The sequence below is a fragment of the Macrotis lagotis genome, chromosome 1 (assembly GCF_037893015.1).
Source record: "Macrotis lagotis isolate mMagLag1 chromosome 1, bilby.v1.9.chrom.fasta, whole genome shotgun sequence".
Lineage (NCBI taxonomy): Eukaryota > Metazoa > Chordata > Mammalia > Peramelemorphia > Peramelidae > Macrotis > Macrotis lagotis.
Genome location: NC_133658.1, coordinates 120,357,663 through 120,376,010, shown reverse-complemented (window position 1 = coordinate 120,376,010; position 18,348 = coordinate 120,357,663). Strand labels below are relative to the sequence as shown.

The window sequence follows — 18,348 nt, the reverse complement described above, 5'->3', positions numbered from 1 at the left end:
CTCAAACCTTTCATTAACTCCATATGAATCTTTTATTTTTCAAGTGTGTTTCTTATATTTCACAAATTATTGTTTTCCTTTATAATCCATTCTTCAGCAATATATTTCATAAATGATTTCATCCATTAATATTCATATTTATGAAAAACTAAAAACAAAAACAAAAAAGGGTGGCTAGGTGGAGCAGTGGATAGAGCACTGGAGTCAGGAGTACCCGAGTTCAAATTCAGCCTCAGACACTTAATAATTACCTAGCTGTGTGGTCTTGGGCAAGCCACTTAACCCCATTTGTCTTGCAAAAACCTAAAAACAAAAATATTCATATTTATGGTTGTTGAGTTTGTTTCCCCTTTATTAAATTTTATTTTAATCTTCCCTGTCTTCTCCCTTCTTTTGTCCCTCTTTTCCTACATTCCCTTTCTTTCTCTAACCTCCTTTATTTTTCCTGATCCCTCCTTCCTTGTCTGTCCCTGTCTTTATGTTTGTTTTTATCTTTGTACTGTCTCTGTCTTTCTGTTTCTCTCTCTCTCTCTCTCTCTCTCTCTCTCTCTCTCTCTCTCTCTCTCTCTCTCTCTCTCTCTCTGTCCCCCTTTTTCTTTTCCCTCCTCCCCCCCACTTTTCCTCCTTGCCTTTCTCCTTTCTCTTAGGAAATCAGCACTAAATATTTGTAGCTTGTAACTTAGAATAACCTGTTGCCAGTCTCCTCTTCCTCCTCCTCTTTCCTTCCAGCCCAGTCCCAAATCACTGAGCCTTCCCTAACCTCACTGCCTTGTTAAAAATATAAACTCTCTTAAACTGTCATTTGTTTTCCTTGAGACGATCTTCTTCCTGACCTCACTCTCTGTTATATACCCCTTCCTATCCTAACTCAATCCTTTGTTCATTTTATTAAATTTCTACTAGAATAATACTTTTAAACCTTCCTTTTCTTGATGTAGATAAGATTGATTGATAAGATCCCTTTATCACTTTCCTATCCCAATTCCATTTTTGATTACCCATTACCTTTGGTGTCTCAATTTAAAAAAAAATACTATGTTCCTACATCTTTACTGCTCCTATTATGTCTTTGTCTTCTCTTAGACATGATGTGATTCTATTGTCATCACTTAGCTCTTTTGAGTTATTTAAACTTTTACCTTTCTTAAACTTCTTTTATGCATTTTGTTTTAATTCAAAAATAATAACCAATTCAGTTTTTTAATGTAACTTTTAGGAATAAATTATTCCTAACAAGTTAATAAGTTTATTTTTTCTCTTTAAGATTGTTCTCTACTTTGCAGAATAAATTATCCTTAGGGCTAAGTTATTTTCCTTTCAAATTTCCTTTCAAAATAATATTTTCCAATTTTTCTTGTCCTTTCTCATTCTTGGTAAGTTAGTCTGGCTGATGTTTTCTTTTTATCTGATCTTTCTCTTCCTAGCCATTTGCCAATATTTTAGCTTTGACTTGGTAGCTCTGGAGCTCAACAATAACATTTCTGGATAAAATAAAACCTGTAATTCCTCTCTGGTGGCATATGAAGAATTCTATACTTTTCCCTCTGATTTCAAACACTGAGTAATTTTCCTCTATGTACTCCAGAAATTTCTTATTAACTTTTCTTATTATATCCCATTTTCCTAAAAGAAAAGATTATTAGCTTAGATATTCTTTTAGAGACATCATTTTGTTGTTGTTCAGTCATGTCTGATGCTTCATAACCCCATTTGGTTTTGGAGGTGGTGTTTGGCAAAGATAATGGAGTGATTTGCCTTTTCCTTCTCCAGATCACTTCACAGATAGGGAAACTAAGACAAAGAGGGTTAAGTGACTAGCCCAGGGTCACACTGCTAATAAGTGTGTGAAGCCAGATTTGAACTCAGGAAAATTAGTGTTTTTTAACTTAAAACCCAAGACTCTGTTCACTGTGCCATTTGGCAGTCCCAGAGACCTCATACGTTAGCTCATATTTGCTGTATTTTTACTTTTGCTTTAAATAATTCTTACTATGTTTTGAGTTCTAATGCCTACGTTTTTCCAAAGTGTCCATTGCTTTGTTAAAGGTTCTTGGTTTCTGTCCTAAAACAATATTTCTTCTATCATACATATAAGATCTGTAATGTTATTCCATGTGTCTTATTTCAATCTTGTATTACATTTTTCAACCACAATTATGATTATTATTGGTCATTTAGTCCCATTTCTGGGATTATTGGTAGTTTGTGCAAAATGATTTTTTCCCAGATGTTTTTCATGGCTTTCATTTTTCTGTTGTAATTAGTATACTGTATTATGACCTTTTTCTTTGATTGTCCAGATGTTTAATACTTCTCTGATTTTTAAATGGGGATTTCCTTCTTAGAGTTTTCTCTCTCTCCTCTGTCATCTCTAGCACAGTTCTAGCTCTTCTGAAGTGATGAAGGGGAAGCTAGACTTTGATGCAACTTTTCACTCTGCCATCTTGCCATAGTAAACCAAATATTTAGTTTAGATAATTCTGGTTTTAAGGACAATACTTTCTAATTTTGCAAATTTTATACTCCAATTCCCTTAGTTAATTAGACCTTATCTTTCTTAAGAAGTCTACTTTGTTAATAACTGTTGATTAATGTTCTTTAGTAAATAACTTTTTTGGTTTTCTTTATTTCTAGTTCATTTGGAATAGATTATATCATTATAATATTTGAATTTATACTGTATCTGAGACTGCTGAATCTTGTATTCTTCCTAGTCAAGGTTTTATGGATTCTGTTTGTAGTTTTGCTTTTTTTTGCTAATACTTATACATTTTCTTTAATGATTTCCTAGAATATCATATCATTCATTTATATTTTCTATATATTTGTTCACTTGATTTTGCAAATTTCCAATTCTTTGAAAATTTCAACAAATTTCTGAGATTACATCTATACTAGTTGATGTCTTTACTGAATTTTCCACTTTATGTCTGTTGTTTGTTTTGGTGATTGTATTCAAATATATCATGATCATTTACTTCATTATTTACTTTTAATCTTTTTAAAACATTAATTTTAACATTTTTTCTAAGATTTTTATTTTCTTCAAATTTTTGTTGCTCCTGTGGTTTTCTTTACCATATAAATTACTGCTTAATTACTTTAAATATGTGCTTTAACCATTTGAAGATGTCTCTTGGGATACTTTGCATTATGTACTTTTCTTTCAGCATCACTTTTGGTACTCTAATCTTTATAGGCCATCTGAGTTTTTTTTTAATGGAAATAGATTTTTTTGCTTTAAATTGTTCATTTTTTACTCTAGTTGTTTTTCTTTTCTTTTTTTTGAGAGGTATGTGAGCATTAGTTCTCTTAGCACCTCCTATTCTATAATCTTGATTCAAGGAGATTCTTAATTCTTTAAAAAATATTTTCTGGTATGGACTAACCTTAAAGTCATATGCAACCAAGTTTGTATAGTTGTGATTGGTAACCCTCAGCATTTAGTAGCTTTTTTATCAAGATATTAAAAAATTCCAAATGAAAAAAGAAAAGAAAAAAGTTCTGTTTTCTTAACTCCAGTATTTTTCAAAGATGCATGAAAATTAATTTTCCATTTTCTGGACTGAAAAATTTTAATCTTATGAAATTTAAGGACATTTTCTTATAAAGAATGGAAGCAAAATTATAGTGATGCCTATTTAACTCCCCAGTTAATTAGTGAATATCAGCAAAAACAAAAACAAAAAAAGCCTTGAAAACTGTCTTGGTCATTATATAAACAAGGAAATGTGAAACCTCCTCAAAATTTTGTAATATATTCCTTGGTCTCTTTAAAGAAACTTAGAGGAATATTGTGTTTTTAATATTATTCAGATTCAAAAAATCTTAGCTAAATTCTATATATGACTTCAGTTTATAAAAATATTATATCCAGCTTTGCACAAAAGTGGCATAATACATCTACACTCACCTAGTTTTTGACTTTACTGTGAAAGTAAATATCCTCTGTACCCATTAAATACCTCCTTTGAATGTCACAGGACCAAACCCCACTGGATTTCTGATATTTTCTCTGCAGTTTGGAAGTCCCTTAAATATTTGTTTCTATTATTAAATTGACTCTGAGATTCCTCTACCCTAATGGAGCTGAAAGAAGTAATACTGATAAACAATTTGAAGATTTTGGCCCTACACTTAAAGAAAGTTATAGAACTTTTAATCTTCATAACTCATAATTCTTTCATCCTTGTATATCTTTTATGAGTTGGGATACCCCTGTCTTATAGAATATCAAGAATGAACAGAGGCCAAGTGAGTTTTTCTTTATTTGCATTCATATTGATATCATAATTACAGTCTTCATTTGTATTCAATCCATCTGAAACTACTCATTTTTGGTTTCTTCTCCACATCTATAGATTTTCTCTCAATTAATTATATTGCTGAAGGACATCTGTGGATTTGGAATAAAATCCACACAACATCTAAATGAGATTCAAGTCAAATTGTAATTCATGTCACTCAATGTAAGGATGTAAAAGTTCATTCGATGTATCAAGGTGCTATATTTACAGGATGAGAAGCAGTTGTGTAATGCTAGATGGAACATCAAGACAATGTGCCATTTTATCAAAACTCACAGTGTTTTAAGACTTCTTTAAAATTAATTCTAACAATTTGCTAATTTTAACTATTTCTAGTCAGGGTTATATACTTTTGAAAATACAGGTAATACCCCTACTTAACCCATCTGAATAAAATGTTAAATGTGGCACCAAGCTCTAGTCACTGAGAATACCATATCCTTGGTAGATGGATCACCCCCTCTGGACTTGTGTTGGATGGCAGGAGGGTGGGTCTGCCTCTTGGACAACTCTCCTTCTGGCAGCCTCAGGTTACTTAACCGCTGGCATAATGCCTATTGGAAGGCCATCTGTGCTTTCCGATAGTGCTGTAGAAAGCCCACTGCTGCTGTTGTTCAGCCATCTGTGCCTTCCCCTGGCATGATTTGAGTAGGGTGCCTTACATCTGCCATTCCTAGGTACTTGATTGCCGAACAAGAAAGTGCAGAACTGTTTGCCTAGCTCTGTTTTGATAAAAAAAAAAAAAGAGTTTTATATCATTCATCTAAAGTGAATAGAGTAATCACTCACCCCAGATCTTTGTAATATTATTTAAAATATCAGTGGAATATGCTCTTTGTTTTAATTCTAAACAAACAGAAAAACATAGCTCCTTACATAATAACTTTTCAATTCTTAAATCCTCCCAAATATGGGTTATCATATGTAGTTAGTGGTATCATCTATACTTGACCTTCTCTAAACAGAATGAAGTGTGCAACCTTTTTGACTACTACAATGTAACTGACAGTATAATTTAAATCATTCTGATTTCCAAGTAACTCCAGTTGCATTTACTCTGACTTTAATTGATGCAGTCTGTGTTCCCTACTGTATCTTATCAGTTTCTTATGACAGGATCATTCAATTCTACTTAACAATGTGGGTTCAGTCAATTAATACTCATGGAAATCTAAGTGAACAAAAATACTCTCTAAAGTTACATTATATTATATTCTTTGCATTAACTATCATCACATTTTTTCAGGGAAGTAAATAGGAATAAATACTTTATATATTAAAGTAAATAAATTCCTTGTACTATTTGACATTTAATTGAGGGTATATAAATGTACAGTAAATGTCTAAAATTCTAGGTAATCTAAATACTAGTAATGTAGAGTTTTAAATCTGCTAACATATATTTCATCCTTTTTTTTAAATTAACTTTCATTTTACTGAGCTAGCATAGTGAATTCTGAGATGTTTTATACCAAACAAAATATACAGTACAAATTAATATAAACCTTTGATAAGGATGTGTGTGTATGCACATGTAATGTTATTTGTTCATCAGTCCTGTAGTAAATCAATATTTCAAGTGAACCTTCTAATTTGTCATGTCAAATAGGAGTGAAAAGACCTAATTCATTTTAGCCTATGAAAGTATAATTTTGAAGAAAATAGTTAATTATATATGTATGTGTGTATGTGTGTGTGTATATAAATATATACATATATATGTATATATGTGTGTATATATATATATATATATATATATATATGCATTTTGACCCAGTAATCCTAGTATTGGGCATACACAAATGTGGTATACACAAGGCTGCCAAAATGAAAACAGAAAGTCATACATACACCAAAATATTAATAACAGAATACTTTATGGTAGCAAAAAGACTAAAATATTGGGAAATGACTGAAAAAACTATGGTTTATAAATGCAATAGCATATTATTATACAGTAAGAATAAAAAATATAAGAAATTGGGGGAAACATGGAAAAGATTTTTTTATGAAATGAGGAACACTGAAATAAACAGAACCAAAAGAGCATTGTAAATGTATAATGTAAATGAAAAGTTTTCTACCAGTAAACCATGGGGTAACTGAAAAAGCCCAATGGAGGTAATACAAAATAAATATGTAGGAATGCTGTTGTTTTTCAGTTGTGTCTTTGTGACCCCATTTGGAATTTTCTTGGTAGAGACAGAGTGATTTGCTATTTCTTTCTTTCTCCAGATCATTTTACAGATGAGGGACCTAAGGCAAACAGGATTAAGTGAATTACTCAAGATCACACAGTCTAGTATCTGAAGCCAGATTTGAACTCAGGAAGTTGAGTCTTCCTGACTCCAGGCCCTGTGCTCTATCCACTGCACTGCCTAACTGTCCTAATAGGCTACCATGGACTAAAATTCTTCAGTGGAAGTCAGCTAAAGAAAAATCGAGAAACTCTCGATTTCTGAAGCAATAAAAAGAAATATTATTGATAATAACAATTAAAAAGAAAGGGATGAGTTTCTGAAAATACTAGTCTAGATCTGCAAAACTAAAGTCTTAAAATTTAAAGAGATATGTACAGAAGACTAGTCAGTATAACTAACAGAACATAAATATATGAATATGATTTGGTTAAGAATGGTGATGAACAAAAAGGGATTGTAGTTTGTTTTATCTATTTTAGAGGAAAACTAAGTAAAGGAAAATACAACTTCTTTTATTAGATGAGATGATGATAATTGTCAAGAAAGAGGAGACTGGACTGCCAGTTCCTCCTTTGATTCTTATATTTCCGTGGACTAAAAAAAGAGGCAGGACAAAAGTGGCTAATAAGTGGTTGTTACCCAAAGTAAGTAAAGTGAGTATGAGAGAACCTAGCATCTTTGATGGAAGTCACCTGGCTCAGAAGAATTAGGGCCTGAAAGAATTCTCAGTTGTGGTTGCAGGGATCACATGACCAGCAAGATGGTTAAATAGCTGTTTTCTGAAACTTCTCTATTCCCTAAACTTCAGAAGAAAAAGATGTGCACCAGATATAAGAGAATTACAGCTTAATTCACAAAGGAAAAGATGGAATATCTATAACAGGTAAAAAAAACCTTATTAATACCAGAAAATGTTTATAAATTGAATTCTAATCTTATTCACTTCCCCTATGGCAAAAACTCTCTGTACCCTCCTCAACACATATAATCTGACATAAAATTGTGATAGTATCCAGCTGTAAGAAACCCTCATGACTAATTCTGTTTAAAAAAAAAAAACTTGGGGCAGCTAGGTGGCGCAGTGGATAAAGCACCGGCCCTGGAGTCAGGAGTATCTGAGTTCAAATCCGACCTCAGACACTTGATAATTACCTAGCTGTGTGGCCTTGGTCAACCCATTTAACTCCATTTGCCTTGCAAAAACCTAAAAAAATAAAACCAAAAAACTCTTAGCATCCTTAAGGAGAAGCAGACAATGAGTCTGCTAAGTTGCAAAAAGAAAAGGGAAAGTTCCTAGAGAGGGATAGAATGAAGACCCAGGTGGGGAGGGGAAATTTAAGAATCAGCTCCATGTCCTAAGAAAAGAGAACTGGAAACTATCATCTCCATCATTCTCCTGAAGTCTTCTCATCCTAGATGTCTCTATCCCTGTGGCCTTTTGACCTAAAAAAAAGTGCTTCTATCTCTTCAGCCTTTTTATCCTAGAAGATCCCAGCACCCCTTTTCCCACTGTGAGTTCCTCCCATCACGTCCATTTTGAGGACACATCCAGGTCAATCATTTTTACTCATTCATTTCTCTCCTAGCTCTACTCCTGACTATCCAGATTTTTCTCTCCTACCATCCTGGGTACCTTCTCTTCCTTCTTTTGACTTTTGAACCCCCTGTATTAGTTGTATTCCCCTTAATAGAATATAAGTTCCTAGAGGGCTCAGTCTATCTTTATTTTTCAATACAATTCAATTCATTAAGCATTTATTAAGCTCTACATACTAGAAATACAAATAAGAAAAAATAGTCTCTGCCCTCAAGGAGCTTATGGTCTAATATTGGAAACTATATACAAAAGGAATCTGGAAAAGGACACTAGTAGGTACCGGTACAATGGCATCTTGTTCCATGTCATTGAAACCAAGCAGAGCTGCAGATGAAAAGTAGAATGAGCTAAAAGTTTAACTTCTGCCCTTTATAAAGGAAAGCTTTGTTGAGGTTTATTATTCTGCTCCTCAAAACAGAAAGGAGCAGCAGCTGAGTGGGGTAGGAAGATATTGAGTCTCCAAGTCCTGAGTTAGCAGTTTAGCCATGGGATTAGAGGTGATCTGCTTATCTTGGTAGAGGCATATTACTCTGTGGTATTGAAACTAAGCATAGCTTTAGTTGGAAAGTGAATGTCTTTGCTTATACTTGTATTCCCCACAAACAACACAAGATCTGGTATCACTAGTTCCTAATACATGTTATTCAGTAGAAGGACCTAGACCCAGCAGACCCTCATATCTTATTATGTGAGGAGGCTGAGACTTGCACAAAGCATAGTGTTAAGATCTGTTGGGAAAAGGGGATCTGTGGGAAGAGAAGTCAAAGAGTGAGGTGGATTCAATAATAAGAGATGCAAGATAAAAACTGAAAGATCTAAAAATCAAGAGAGAACTCTTAATAAAAACCTTGCTGACAAGCAGATAAACCCATAAGGAATATTATAGAAATATATGGAAAATTGAGCAAAAATGCAAAGAGAAACCAATAAACTTGGAACAAATATTGTAATATGGAGGAAAATAGAATAATGTTATCTAATGATAATGAAAATCCTCTTGATTTTCCAAAAATCATGAAACGACATGAAGAAATTCCATAGTAATTCAAAAGAGAAATAAAATTCTTAATTAAACTAATTGGGAATAAATTTAGATCAGAAAATAAAGTTCTTCATATAGAATTTTTAAAATAAAAGTAGTTATGAGAAGCTTTCAAAAATAGTCAAAACTCTGAGGAAGAGAATAAAATATTTAGAACATAGAAATACAGAAGTAATGAAAATTTTGGCAAAATAAAAGGAAAAAGCAAAAATTTAGAACATAGGCATACAGAATTAATGAAAAATTTGACAAAATAAAAGCAAAAAATGACATTAAAAACATACATATTCAAAACTAAACCTCAAAGACAAGATTCACAGATATCTTTTAAAGATCATGGCATCTCAGAAGCATATAATAAATCAAATAGTCTGACTACTGTAATATGAAAAATACAAGAAAACTTTAGAACTTCTGCATAGAGACAATAAATCATTAATGAACCAAATCTATAAAGCATTTCCAAGAAAAAAAGTTTAGAGTATAAGGCATGTAGTGATCAAATATAACAATTTCAATAAGATTAAACAATTTTGCAAACAGTCAGAAGAAGGCCCTTTAAATATGAAAGAAAACCTATTTGAATAATATTCTATATTCATGAGAAATTATAAGAGATGATACAATAGTATATACCAAAAACTAGAAGCACTCAAGCTATAATCAAAATTACATTATCTTTCAAACCTGAAAATAGTGATCAATCAAAAAATGATATGCAAGAAAATTAAAGCTTTTCTTTAAGGGATGAGGGGGGTATAAAAATTTCTTCCCAAGAGAAATACAAGAAAGGTAAATTGTACAATTATCAAGAGAAAGCTAAGAAAATGAAATCATTTTGGAAGGCGGGAGGAGAGAGAGAGAAAGAGAGAGAGAGAGAGAGAGAGAGAGAGAGAGAGAGAGAGAGAGAGAGAGAACTATCAAGAGACAAAAATGACCTAAGACTCTAAAGATTTAAAGGTTACTTAAAGAATTAGGATAAGGAGAAATAGAAGAATTGAGCAAATATTCCATGAACCCCTCTAAGTAAGTATCTGACCTCTTAAAGCAAATCAGTATCTTTTGTGGGAAAGAATAAGTGAGAAATTGCATATATGGTATACCAATGGAGATAAAAAAAAGTATGTGATGCACCCCCTCCCAAATCCTATGTAAAACATTAAGACTTCCATTAGTCAATTAACAAGGAATGGGAAGATCCTGAAGGAGAATAAGATAAAATTGGTTGGGGGGAGAGGAAAAACTGGAAAATGGAAAGAGATGAGTGGAGTCATTCCCATTCCCATGGGAGAAGAGGTACATATGCCTTCTGAAAGAGTTAGGTGCCTTAGTTTTCTTCTGTGTTTCTGTCCATTAGAAAACCACCTTCTCTAAAAAAGAGCAGTCAGAATCCCATTTCAGGAGAGGAAAGTGGTCAGGAAAGCATTGAACCAGAAATAATATAATATATAGCCTTAAGAACTGAGATTGATTAAAAAAAAGAAAAGAAAACTACAGACCAATTTCCTTAATAAATATTGATGTAAAATTTCTAAATCAAATACTAGCAAGAAGTTTCAAGCAATATATCACAAAGATCATTCACCATAACCAGGTGGAATTTATACTAAGAAGGCAGGGCTAGTTCAGTATTAGGAAATATCATATGATATTATATCAACAATAAAAACAACAAAATCATATATCAATAGATGCAGAAAATACGTTTGACAGCAATAACTATCTAAAACCAAGAATAACAAGGATAATCTTGAAGACTTCCCAATAAGACCAAGAGTAAAGTAAGGGAATCCATTATCATCACTATTACTCAATAATATACTAAAACGCTTTGCTGTAAGCAATAACTTAAGTAAAAGAACTTGAAGGAATAAAAATAGTAAGGAAATAAAACTACCACTCTGCAGATGCTATGATGCTATACTTAGAGAACTATAGATAATCAACTAAAAAACAAGTTGACACAATTAAGAATTTTAGCAGAGTTGCAGGATATAAAATATATCCACATAAATCATCAGCATTTCTTTGTAGTATCAAGAAAATACAGCCACAAATAATAAGATAAATTCCATGTAAACTAACAGCAGCCAGTATGAGAAAATTGATACAGTAGGAAAGAACTAGATTATAAAATATTTTAGAAACTCAACAGGTTTTTGTATTTGAACCTATATTTATATAGGTTACCCCTGGATTTTATTGAGTAGAAAGATGGACATAATCAAACCTCTGCTGTAGGAAGAACAATTTAGTGGATGAGTAGAGCTTGGATTAAAATTGAGTAAATTGATGCAGAAGATCCAAAGGTTATTGTCATATGTCTAAATCTTAGATAATGAAAGTTGCCATAGAGAGGTACAAAGTCATCAGACAGAAGAAGGCATATGAGAAAGATGTTGAGAGGTTAGAATTGACAGGATTGGAAATGTGGGTAGGGGAGATAAGAAAAAATAAGGAATCAAGGATAACAGCTTGTTAGAAGGCCTAAGTAACTGGGAAGATGGTGGTATCCTCAACAATAATGACATTTGGAAGAGGGGAAGGTCTAGAGGAAGAATAATGAGTTCAGTTTTAGACATGTTGAATTTAAGCTGTCTACAGAATATCCAATTCAAGATTTCTAAGAAGCACCTGGAAATGTTAGACTAGCCTTCAGAAGAGATTCAAACTGGATAAATATATCTGAATATTATCTTCATAGAGATGATCATTGAATTCTTAGGAACTGATGATATCATCAAATGACATAATAATTGAGGGAGAAGAGAAAAGAGGCCAGGACAGAGGCTTTGGAGACACCCACAGTTAGCAGATGTGACCTGGTTGAATATCCAACAAAGAGGCCCGAGAAGTGCTTATTCAGGCAGGAAAGAACAATGTCATGAAAATCAAGTGAGAAAAGAGCTCCCAAGGAGAAAAGGGTGATTTATAGTGGTAAGGACTTCAGATAGTTCAAAAAAGGAATAAAATTGAGAAAAGATCATTAGAGTTGGTGATTAAAATATCATTGGTAACTTTGGAAGTATCAGTTTCAGTTAAATATGAGATAATAAGCCATAACATACAGTTAAAAAGAAGAGAGAAAGGAAATGGAAGTTCCACTTGTAGAACAGCTTTCTCAAAGGATTTCCTCATGAAAAGGAAAAAAGAGAGAGAGAGAGAGAGAGAATACAATTGCTAGTAGGGATAGATGGATCTAGTGAAGGTTTTAAAGAAAAGAGAAGATATTTTTGTAGATAATTTGGAAACAGCCTGTAGATACAGATTGAAGATTAGTGAAAGAGTGGGGATGAAAGGAGAGGGTTTTGCTAGAGAACAATAATTATTCAACATTTATTAAACATATAACATGGGCAAGGCAGTGTTCTAAGATCTAGGATGAAATGGGATCATGATAGATATAGACAGGTTTGGCAAGATGGACCATCTCTTCATGTGAGACAGTGTTCTGAAGAATGAGAAAATGAAGGAGGACATCTAAGTGATTTAAAATAAGTAGGAGAGGATGAGAGGGAGCTCTCAATGAATGACCTCAATTTTTTTTTCAGTGAAATATTAAGCAAAATTTTCATGTGAAAAAGAGGGGAGGGAAAGGTGCTATAATGAATGAGCTAGAGAATACATTAGTGTAAAAGGATTGCCTTGCTTTGGTAAGGACCTAGTTAAGATTTTGTTACATATATTTATAGAGAGCCCAGGCAAGAATTAAAGATTTTGAACAATTTATTTAACTTGAGCAAGTGATAATAAGGAAAATAAATGACAGATAGATATATTGACAATTTAAGTAAATTAAAATTTTTGGATTAATTAAGTTCTATAAAAAAAGTCTGGTCAAAAAGAGAAAGGAATAAAATAAAATTAGCAAAATTAAAATACTGAGCAAAGTGAAATCACAAAAGTACAGAAGAAATAAAAATAACTTTCAAATCCTACTATATACAATTATATTAACAAAACTGAATTTTTGAAAAATAGATAAAAATGTGGATTTTTAAAATAAAAAACCTACAAAAATATAAAGTACCTGAATAAACAATGTGAAATAGAGAATAGAAAAAGAGATACCTATAAAAGAACTACATGGGGGGGGTGGAAATCCCTGGTCAAATTGAATTTATGGGTACATTCTATCAAATTTTTAAAAAATCAAGTTATTACCTGTACTACCCAGAAGATTGGTGTTTAGAGCCATGATAGTGCTATCAGAAGGTTGATTAACAGAATAGTAGAAAACTCATCAGGCTTGGGGAGCCCCAGCTACTTATGTTTGGGGCTTTTAAACCTTTAATTACTAGAAAGTTATGGCAATGACTCAAGTCTTCTTAACCAATTGAATCCCAAGGAGAGTTTATTGCCTTTTTTAAAAAAGTTTTTTACAAGGCAGTGGGGTTAAGTGGCTTGCCCAAGGTCACACAGCTAGGTAATTATTGTGTGTCTAAGGTCATATTTGAACTCAGGTCATCCTGATTCAAGGACCAGTGCTCTATCCACTTCGACACTTAGCTGCCCTTCATACCTCTAATTTGATTTAACATTATTGTCTCCTAAAAATGCATCAGAGTTCAGTGAGGTAGGGGAGATGTTGATCTCACCCTTATATTATACATTGATTTCCTTAAAAGCACAAATTTCTGCTCTTATTTAATCAGTTTTTTAATTTAATTCTTTGATTCTGTTCTGGACCATTCTGGAGGTTCTTGGAGTTGTGCCATTGTCATTTCAAGGGGTCTTGAATATTTTCTAGTATTACTTTGTCCTTTCTCACTTTCTTTTGCTCTAAAGTACTTATTTTTCAAGTTGACTTTCTTCAATTGACTTTCAATTTCTCCTCTTCTGAATGCTTTTATCCATTTTCATCAGTAACTGCTGATTTTTGTTGTATCCTTGCCTTGAATGACTTTCTTGCTATCAATCTTTGCCCTCCTATAGATCTAGTGTTGATTTACGCCCCTTCCATGACCATTGCTGCCTGTTATTCTCAGCTCTCAGTTCACCAGGGTTGGATAAAATCTATGACCCTCAAAACATTAACTCCCTAAAATACAACTGCAAAGAGACTGCTGTAACTGGACCTGTCTTCTACCTAGCCTTGGACTCACACCTCTGGAGTGTCTCTCCATCCTATATGTTGTGTTTCTCATCAGTTAACTTCTCACCCTAGGCAAACTGTGACAGCAAGTAGTAGTCGTAAGGGTGGAGGTATTGAAGGAATTGTGTTGGAATCATTTAGCATAGAAAAAGATGAAGTGATTTTATGATCAGAAAATGGCATTATTGAGCTCATGCACACAGAAGTGGAGCACTGGTTCATGATGACAGGATCAAGATTATGACCATCTCTGAATGTAGCTGAGGTGGAGTGAAGGACTAGATCAAGGAAATTGAATAGAAGAGACACTGAGAAGTTGAGATATTTGAGGGAGCATCAGTATGAATGCTGAAGTCCCCTCATATGGAGGGCAAGAGTTGAGATTGAAAGATTGTCAACTAGATATGAAATACATTGAGAAAGAAAGGAAAATGTCAGGGGGTAGAGGGGGTTGATAGATGACAAACACCAGGACAAATACAAATAGCCTGAACTTCAAAAGAAGAGAGTTGGTAGAGTGGTAATTATGGAGCTAAAGTTTGGAAGTGAAAATGGGGAGCAAAACGTAATGCATCTCTCCTACCATAACCAGTGAATTAAGAAATATGAATGGAAGTGCAACCAGCACTGGAAAGGGTGACCACAGATGCATCATGAGAGAGTTAGGTTTCAGGGAGTGCCAGAAGATGGAAAGAGTGAGAAAGGGAAGGGTTTATTATGAAAGGCAATGTGTTAATTATGAGATAGACATTCCAGAAAGCACAAAAAGGAGTGGGTATATCTGGAGTGGGACATGGTTTGGAGAAGGTTCAGTCGAGGAGGTATTGAAGTAAGGGAGTGGACAAGTTGGGTGGGGAATGGGATTTGAACTTCAGCAGCTAGAGTTTCAAAATCACTTGGATGGAAAGAAAGCAACAGGGTATAGGAACATGCTAAACTTTGAGGATAAATCCAAGGAGTATCTGTGGTAAGGGAAATCTGTTGATGGAGACCAGCTTTACATTAGCCAGCTTTACATTCTAATTTATGTATTTACATAATATATTTTATTCTGACCCCAGGTCATTTTCAGATCCTTTTAAGTTCTCCTCTTGATAGATGACAGAAATGAGTATCTATTTTGATGGGTACTGAAGTCAGCAGAATACAGTTGACATCAGAAGTAGTAAAGTTAGAGGCTGGCTGATCAAATGCCAGTGATGATGTAAATTGTTTGTGAGGCTGAACTAAATAGCCACAAAGATTTCTTTTGACTTTTTGACTTTGTCATTCAATATGGGGTACCATTCCGTTAAAATTCATTTTCAAATGATAAGAATTCCCCAAAGATACTAGTACATTTGAATATATGGTTTCTTAATAAAGGTATATATTTGAAAATATTTGATTAAAAGTTCACCCCCAAAGGTCTGAAATAAATGACTAAATAACAGCCTTTTTTCTTTAATTAATATCTCTGATAGTTATAGTTGAAAGCCAAATCATGGCACCAAAAAAGAAAACTGAGAAAATGAAAATATAACAATATAGTCATCAATTCTTTCTGTTCTTATAGCCTAAACAAGTTTTCCCCCTTTTCAAATCTCTTTTGTTATCTGCTCAAGATTCATTTTAAATTAATCTTTTATTTTGCTTTATTCCCAAAGGATATCCATTACTTTGCAATAGATAAAGGTGAATTGGCGCTAGCTGAAGTGGCAAAGAAACGAGCTAATGACATTGATGCAGAATCAATAACTACTGGAGTTGGTAAGAATTAATACTGTTTAAAAAACCTTTTTTTGTTTTAATCAATACTTACTTTGTATTGTTATTATGCCTGGTATCTAGGACACTTGGCTAATTTGAATTCGTTTCGGGGGGGGGGGAGAAAGCATCTTTATTTAGGTAAGAATTAAGCTTCTATCACCAGTACAACCTCAATACAAAGACTGAAATGGGCTAATAAACAATGATTGTTGTAGTAACAGTAGAGAAAACAAATAATGGTTTTATTAATTGAATTTGGTAGAGATTGCATATTAACATCATTTATATTATTATAGTAAGATCATTATATTTGGGAGCTTAGGTAGATACATTTCAAGCTTGATTGAATATTTATTTCAGTTGATAGAAGTGAGATTCTTTTTGTACATGACAATGTTCACATTTGAACAACTTCAGGCTTCTTCCTAGATTAGGTCTATAATTCCCTTGTCAAAGAACTTTCTTTAAAACCATACAAATTAAATTGAAAACTATTTCTATAGTTATCCTGTTTGTTATACTGCTGTTGCTTTGTCCGATTTGCCTGTCATTTTGAAACTTGTACATTAGTCATATTCCATGAAAGTCTTATCTTTGCATAGATGTGAAGGTGACTGATTTCTCAACAAAGAGGAAAAAATTAGTCCCAGATCAATTAACTATCCTCATCTCAAGGTATAATCAGAGATGTTAAGCTAAATATAAAGATGGATATATTCTAAGAACAGAAAATAAAGGAGGCAAATTATGATATTAATCTATGACAAATTATTAAAATCTTACCCCTCTTTTATTAAGTGTGATGTTCTTCCTGAAAGAGAAGCACACAACTTGCCATTGGCTAACCAAAGATTGGCCATGCTTTTAAAAAGCTGTCTTGCTAAACTTGGGAGTCAGTCAAATTTGAAGCAGTTTTGTGAAAGGTAACTCTTTAATCTATATCAGAAAGCAGCAAGGATTCAGGTCCAATAAATCATAGAAGCAAAACTACTCATTCAGTAGAAGACTGATTTAACATCTAGCAGGGAACACAGTTAAATATTCTCCAGACCCCCAATGATAAAGAGAGGAAGTCAAGTAGAACAGCTTTAAGGAACAGGACCTCAGACAAGAAAGAAGAGAGTCAACTCAAGAGGGATATCACAAGTTGAGTTATGGAAACAAGAGAATCATGGGAGCCCTAAGTTCGCTTTAGCCATCCTCCCAGAAAAGCTGATAAACTCAGAAGGGGAGCAGCATGAAGAGATCGTGAGACCGAGAAGGTACCTTGGACTCTTATATTTTCCACATTTGCACTTCGCTGTTGTAGTTTGTACTAACTCTTCTCTGGGTATTTATCTGTGGAAAATAGGTTGAGAGGGGGGGTTGTATCTACTGCTTGATGTCTTAGCAAATGCCATTGCTTTGTATGTATCTACAAAATGACGATTAAGAGGAAAATCACTGAAGAGGTATAGTTTGTTTCTCTTTGTAGGTATAATTTTAGGAGTACAAATCTAAAAGGTGTCCAACCTGTGATACAAGTGCTAATTGTATAATTCTATACAATTCTATATGAGCACCAATCTAAGTAATACTAAGTAATGAGAGGTTTATTAGATGATGACTTTTTGTCCATGGTAATTCATTAAAAAACCTAATTAAATGACCCTTAATCTTGTAGCCACAACTACTTCCATAATTATAGAGTGGGTTGACAGGAAAGAATTGAAAGAATGAAATGGTCTTTTAAACCACTCAAAAATAATAATTTACTTGATTGCTAATCTTGGTCTAACTTTTATTAAGCAACTATTCTATGAAAGGCATATTATGATAGGAAATGGAGATATAAAGATAAAAATAAATGTCCCTGCCCTCAAGGAACTTAGCTTCTCCAATGAACCACTTGTCACTCTAATGAGAAACTGAATGAAACATATTCAAATTAGCATTCTCATTACAAAATAAAGCCAGAAAACAAAAACTTTCCAAGATACAAGTAAAGGAGTTTTTTCTATCAGACACCCAAAGGGGGAAAAAACCCATCCCTTTGCAGTGTTTATTATGAAATCACTCAAACACACCAACTTGAAGTGATTACAGTACATGCATCAATATTTTTCATAGAAGATAAGGTAGAGGAACTCTGTGAAGAGCCTTATTAGACCATTCAAACTAAACCAGTGTTTATTTTGGCAAATCTGTATTGAAAAATAACGTTTGGGGCCGCTAGGTGGCGTAATGGATAAAGCACCGGCCCTGGAGTCAGGAGTACCTGGGTTCAAATCCGGTCTCAGACACTTAAGAATTGCCTAGCTGTGTGGCCTTGGGCAAACCACTTAACCCCGTTTGCCTTACAAAAACCTAAAAAAAAA

The 18,348-nt window shown here is 33.4% G+C and overlaps 1 protein-coding gene across 8 annotated transcripts in view; it reads left to right on the top strand.

Moving 5' to 3' along the window:
• WDPCP (WD repeat containing planar cell polarity effector) overlaps nucleotides 1-18,348 on the top strand; it is a 416,945-nt gene that overhangs the window by 296,932 nt on the left and 101,665 nt on the right. For all 8 annotated transcript variants that reach the window (XR_012472515.1, XM_074207107.1, XM_074207120.1 and 5 more), the window contains one exon: nucleotides 15,889-15,991. Coding sequence is in view for 7 of the 8 variants with exons in the window: in XM_074207107.1 (XP_074063208.1) it covers nucleotides 15,889-15,991 (103 nt within the window). In the remaining variant the exon portion in view is untranslated. The remainder of the gene's footprint in view (nucleotides 1-15,888; nucleotides 15,992-18,348) is intronic.